Genomic DNA, 6,608 nt, shown 5'->3' with positions numbered 1-6,608 from the left:
TACTCACTGACAGCGTTTGCCATATAAGTTTTTGAAAAAATCCACTGGCTTCCGTGAAAACTCATGTTCTCACAGCACCTGCATGTGTTTGGTCAGTTAAAACAGAAAACATCACAACATTCACAAAAAGATGCCAAAACGTGTAAAAAAATTTCAAGCCGTAACAGTTTGACGGAAAGTCCGCGGTTGGCAGTTTGCCATTAGTCATTGCCAAATCGACGCCACGATTGTAAAAGCTGCTGTAACTTGGCCTTCTATGACACACTTCCGTTTACAGCGCCAGAAAAACAAACAAACAAAAACAACAACAACAACAACAAGGAACATCTAAATCCCTCACGTACAATTATGAGGGTGTTACGTACCAAGATTAGCGATGACGGCCTCACAAATCTCTCTCATTCGGCAAATTAACAGCTGCAAATTTACAGATAACAGTACCTGCGTTAATTTGAAGTTGCAAATGCTAAATTGTTGTAATTTTATCAGATTTGATGAATATTATACAAAGCTTTCGGTCAGAACAAACAGACGTTACGGTCATGATAAACCTTACCACCGATGTGATAGGCGTGCAGCTAGTGCCCAAGCAAGAAAGTTGAGACATCCTCGGGTTATTTGGAAAACAAATGAAACAAGCAAACAAAACAAACAAACAAAAAAACAACCCCGAATCCTAAAAAAACAGATAAGAACAAAAGCAGCAACAACAACAAAAACAAAGATAGACTGTTTGCAGTCCCCTATTTTTCCGTGGGATTTTCGTGACTCGTATGCTTGGATCATACGTCCGCCATCTTGGTTTGTAACGTCGAGTTTCATCAAAGCGTGCGAGCATCGAAAATCCCACGGAAAAATAGGGGACTGTGAACAGTCTAAAACGAAGATTGCCACAATAATAAATAAATAAATAAATAAATAAATAAATAAATAAATAAATAAATAAATAAATAAATAAATAAATAAATAAATAAATAAATCACTTTCAGTGGTTCAAGACAAAGATGGTCTCTATAATGACGTGATATTTCCTTAGAGAAGAAACTCCACATTGTTTATGTGTAAATTAGTGCCAGCGAATGTATGCAAAACATAACATCCTGGGGGTAGTCCAGTGGATAAATCCTCGCATGAGCGGCGGGGAAGGGGGGAGTGGGGGGGGGGGGGGGGGGAAAGCAACAGCAACAAAGCTGGTATTAACAACAGCAGCACCTTTGCCAACATCGATGTACATACCTGATCTGCTACAATAAGAATTTGTCCCAATAACTCCAGATCTGTAATGCCTGTAAAATAAGTGAAAACAAATACTGTCATTCATTTTCATTCTGCCTTACAAAAAAAAAATAAATGATAATAATAATAATAATAATAATAATAATAATAATAATAATAATAATAATAATAATAATAATAATAAATAAATAAATAAATAAATAAAAATAAATAAATATATAAATAATAAAATTAAAAAAAAAAAAATAGGCATCAGGAAACCGATGAAGAATAAATAAAACACACTTCAGTCATTTTAATCACCTTCTAATTTTCCTGCTTGTCCCGAGTAGAGAAAATCCAAAACCAGTTCCAGGATGACAGTTGGAAATGGTAACTTGACGTTCTTGGAGTATGAGCTAGCCTTCAAGGTAAATTGTAGACGACTTTGTGATTGTTCTACGCAGATTTTACTATTTAACAGATCAATGGCAGTTTTCTATGGTCTATACTCTTATAGACCTTAAATTTCGTAGAGTTGCAGTTCCAACGGATCGAAGGGCCTCTGCTCGCAGAGCACTCTCTGTCTATAGAGAGGGAAGCCGTTTTAACTGAAACTCTTCGAAATCGCCTCAAATCGACCCAAAAACCACACAGGACCCAAAAGGAACAACAAAATAGTTCAGGTGACAATTTTTGGTTGAAAAATCGTTCCTAATTGTGCCTTCAAATACAATTAATATTTAATTAAATTAATATAATTCTTCTCCTCATACAAACCCTTATAATGTCGCTATTTTAATACACAATGGTCATCTTGATGCCCAAATTACGTGAAGCTGGTGTTTACGTTATAAAGGTCAACATGAATTGTACAGCTTGGGCTACCTGTGTAGCGGTGACATTTTCAATAAACATACCCACATGGTTCTACTTGGCGCCTTCCTTCCAGAAGCGCCCCCTTTCCAATAAGATCCCCTACCTGAGGTACCCCAATAAAGAATGACTTCTAGTACTCTTAAATCGTAGTGTTACTACCCTCGCCGTTTCCGTCTGTTATTAGGGAGCTTAAGCACAGACGTTCGTGAGCCACGGACGGCAACCGGAAGTCGATTTGTTTCCTTTTTGGATCGTTTTGACGCCATCACGTTTGTAACGTCAAGCCACAGACGTCCAACAAGCGCTTTTCCTGTCATCGATAAGAAGCAGAAACGCGCCAAAAAAGGAAACATTCGACTTCCAGTTGCCGTCCGTGGCTCACAAACGTCTGTGCTTACATGTAAGCTCCTTATTGTGTCATCTGTATCTCTATTTTTGACCTTACATGCTATTTTTTTTCTCAAATGTTTATTGATCGTTTCCCGTCTATTCGTTTCAACTGTAATTGTATCAACCATCTCACAGTCTTCAAACATTATATGTAACAACTCTGTAATGAGGAAGCCTTGTTCTATAAGCTCTATGGTTTCTCCTAAGGCTTCCTCGCTACCTTCTCTGTAATACATATTTTTGCACTCTTATTTTGCTTTTTTGTAACGTGTGTGGTGAAATAAACAAACAAACAAACAAACAAACAGAATACTAGGAACTTCTCTCAGATGTTTTGCCTAAAAGAATTAAGCGTCTGTCCTAAAAAGATGTAAGCCCCCTCCTGTGAGGAGAAGCACCCCCGGCAGTAAATCGAACGGCAACCACTTCCCACAGACTATCTTTGTCATAACAAGCACTCAAGTCGACATTCAGTGCGGCAAGGGTGACTAGTTTTTTGGTTGACATTACAAACTAACAACAATTTTTGGTGCATATACTCGAGTTGAACAGAGAAAAGAAGCATATATTTCGTTACCTCCAACCAGCGGCAGGCCCACATGCTTCGAAAATACTCTGCAAAAAAAAGTCGTTATGGTTAATAAATTATCAGTTCTACAAGCCTCTTCAAAGCCCATGTTACATCATTAACGTTTCAAAGACGCAATTGAGACAGCGTCTGAAGCCCTTGTTACATCAGGCATTTTTTTTTTGTACGAGACTGGCAAGATGAACGAAATGTTCCGTAGAGGTAACATTAGTTTCCAATAGTTTCTTACCAAGTCGAGCCACTAGAATGCACTTGTGACACTGCAACTCAGTTCCATCTTCAGAAACAATCACAACATCGTAAAGCTCGGGGCTAACAAAAGAAGGTATTAGCGAAGTGTTTCTAAGTTTGCACTCAGTATACCTACAAAAGTTGTAAACTGTCCATTCTACTTATAATACTGGACACTGACTTGCCCTCCGATAGTCCTTGCGATTGTCTGCTTGTGGCGCAGTTTACAATCAAGAAGTAATGAGTTATGAATGCGCTCTTATGCGAATGTGAATTTGAGATAGACACTAGGGCTGGTCACTGCCAGAGATTTGTTACTTCCCTAGTGGTTCTTTTACGTCTGGCCACAGGGTCAGATTATGCCGGTGAAGGTACTGTGAGTCGGGGCCTAGGTTTTTCGTCCTTATCCGAGAAGACTAGAAAGCCTAACCATTTGCAGATATCTTCTCTTTCGTGCTTCTTCCTATTGCTGGGGGGTTGGTAGGCTCGATTTTCGCCGCTCACTCGGATCCAGTTTGTCCGGTGTGTGAGCGCGGGTTCATTTCGTGAAAAACGGCTGGTAACCGAGCCTAAGAGGTTGTGGCTATCTCAGTTTTCACGACAACGCCGGGGCGTACAATAGACGAAGTACGCGGTAACCGTAGTAGTTCTAACTTCAAATCTGCTCACCAATTTGTTCTTAAAAGTGTCATCGATTCGCGACCGCTGGAAACATCCTCCTCCTCGTCTTTCCTACCAGTAGAGATGGGATGTTATTAAAGAGTTGATTCCACCAAGTACAGATATGAAACGACAAATTATAGAAAAAAAAAATATTGAAATTGCAGCCAGGAATATTCATGATAAACCTCTAAGCCTGAAGGATTTGTCACTGGCTAAAAATAAGTTTCAAATATTTCAGTCGTAGACTATTACAACGACGTATAAATTGGGCCTTAAATTAACAAAATTTACCACAGATTGATACCTATCTGAAGTCCTTGTTTGGCTGGTCTTTGTTTCATTCATTTCTGTTGCTTTTAAGACATCTGTTTTTGTAAGATCATCGCCATTTTTCGCTGAAAAGTCTTCACCATCATCAAAGGTCGGTGAAGAGAAATCATCCAAGTCTCTTTCCGCCAAGTACACCAAGTCTGCAAGAACGCGATCAGAAAACATGTCCTCTTCGTTACGTTCTGGCACAAGTTCCTTTTTGTTGACAGTTTCATCTGTTTTAATTGTTATTTGTGTTTTATTTTTGTTTTTGCTGATGCTGTGGAAGCCATTCTTGCCTTTAACAGGAGCGTCTTTCAAGAACACTTCTTTGTCATTAATGTCCTCACCACGGTACAGCCGTCTAAGCCAACTCATGACCATAGCATAGTCAACGTTCTCGTGTAATGGGATAGTTCTCATCCCTTTGTCCGGTATCTGGGGCCAGTTTTCTTTGATTTCGCATATTAGTTGGCGACACTTTGGGCTTCTTGATGCCAGAACGAAGCCATGAGCTGGAATAACCTGTCCTTTGACCTGATGAATGGATATAGATCACTGTTACCATGACAAGAATATAAACCTCGTGTCGTGTTGAAAAACCCATTAAAAAGATTTAGAATCGCGTGCCAGTTGGTCAAAGAGTTTATCCAGCTGATAAAATGTATTGGTTGGAGTACATTCTATCCGCTGGATAGCAATTTTTCCACTGGATAGATATCCGCTCTTTGAAGAACTGAGGCCTGGACTATAAATCATTTTAGTTGAGTTGATCCTGGCGTGTCCTTAAATACAGCTTCAATATGCTCCTTTCGAAATATTAAAATTCATCTTGATTTCGAGGTCCAGAAGACACAAACAACAGAAATAAATAAATATGATTATTCAATAGACCATTTCCGAGTTACTTTGAACCTCATTATGAAAGTGAAGCTAAGTGCAAAGTTATTGTTATGAAAATTAGTTTCATTCATATGCACACAAAACTAATTTTCATAGTTTTCAAAGTTTTGCACTTTACCTCGCTTTCATAGTGAAGTTCATAGCAAATCGGAAATGGCCTATTTCCTCTGTTTGCGTCCTCTTAGCCTCATTGTCAAGCTGAATTCTGATATATCGAAAGGAGTCTATTGCAAGCGACAATGCTCTAGGCTGCGGCAGTAAACTTTCAGAGATCGACTTTCGTCCTTGCTTCCGCTCTTCTTTTCCTATAGTGATATTTTATGAAATTCTGGACAACAAAAATACTAAAAACGTTGCAAACTAAAAAATGGCTCAATCAATATGAAATATGAAAATGACGTACTAGAAATTCAACATCGTGTATGTCGTCTTCACGCGTTGTTTCCTCTAACAGTTGAATCAAATGTTGCCCCACTTGTGCAGGGCTTACACGCGGAAGCTTCTTTAACCTGGAATGAATGAAGGACGAAAGGTTTAAACAACAACTTTGCACGAGTCAGCTCTGTCAATTTATTTTTCAAACTTTAACCTAGCACGTTCCCAAACACAGGTTATCAAGTACACAGTCTGTAAAATGCGACACATATCTTCCATATTTCTTCTAATAAACGCCCTAATAAAACGCAATACGTAGGACGCCCTACTTGAGAAATCAAGGTTCAGCATATATTAGAAAAGACTTCATGAAGAAATCCCGGGGTATCCAATCGATGGAAACCGATGATCGGAAATTCAATCGATCAATCGATATCAATCGATAAAATTAGTTAATTGGTATGGATTGGTATCGGCCAATCGATGACCAATCGATAACCACACAAAAACCGTTCATCGATTGCTATCGATTGGCTCAGCAACCTTGAACAGACGTCAGGCATGCTACCTGTCCGATCATCGATCATCCGCCATTTTTAGGAAGCCCTGGGGACGAAATTGGTAAAACAAATTCCGACCCACAATAAGCTAAACGGCTCATCGCTTACTACCATGATGAAAAAAAGGAACGTCTTTTTATCTTTAGCTGCATATTGTATTTCTTTTAGACACATTTGGCGCCTTCATAGATTTTTTAGTTTGTATGTATGTGATCAGTCTTTGTCTTAAGCACGATTAGGTTCGTTATTATAAGGCTAGGTATTGCTTCTTTATTCATTATTTTGCAACAACTCATGCTGCTGTTGTTGGCAATTTCATTGTTTGTAAAAGTACAACTTCTGTTACCAGAATTTTTCTGTGAAGGCACGATGCAACCACTTTCCTTTTTTTGAAGTCTATAGATTGGCCCATGGAACAAACTTTAAATTTGTCAAAAAAAAAAAAAAAAAAAAACCCGGATTCCTGTGGACGGGACATTAACGTTAAAGAGAAA

General features: G+C 38.7%; 1 protein-coding gene across 1 annotated transcript in view; it reads right to left on the bottom strand.

Annotated features, from left to right (window-relative positions):
• LOC146464174 (inhibitor of Bruton tyrosine kinase-like) overlaps window positions 1-6,608 on the bottom strand; it is a 30,440-nt gene that overhangs the window by 11,502 nt on the left and 12,330 nt on the right. Inside the window, exons 15-22 of the mRNA XM_085130133.1 lie at window positions 5,583-5,688; window positions 4,272-4,813; window positions 3,974-4,036; window positions 3,303-3,385; window positions 3,062-3,099; window positions 1,540-1,639; window positions 1,237-1,286; window positions 366-417 (exon numbers count right to left, since the gene is read on the bottom strand). Of these exons, the coding sequence (XP_084986259.1) occupies window positions 366-417; window positions 1,237-1,286; window positions 1,540-1,639; window positions 3,062-3,099; window positions 3,303-3,385; window positions 3,974-4,036; window positions 4,272-4,813; window positions 5,583-5,688 (1,034 nt within the window). The remainder of the gene's footprint in view (window positions 1-365; window positions 418-1,236; window positions 1,287-1,539; window positions 1,640-3,061; window positions 3,100-3,302; window positions 3,386-3,973; window positions 4,037-4,271; window positions 4,814-5,582; window positions 5,689-6,608) is intronic.

Source organism: Pavona decussata, unplaced genomic scaffold, assembly GCF_977016875.1.
Source record: "Pavona decussata unplaced genomic scaffold, jaPavDecu1.1 SCAFFOLD_168, whole genome shotgun sequence".
In the NCBI taxonomy this organism is placed as follows: Eukaryota; Metazoa; Cnidaria; class Anthozoa; order Scleractinia; family Agariciidae; genus Pavona; species Pavona decussata.
Note: the sequence above shows the minus strand (reverse complement) of the source record. Positions and strands in the feature narration are given on the sequence as shown.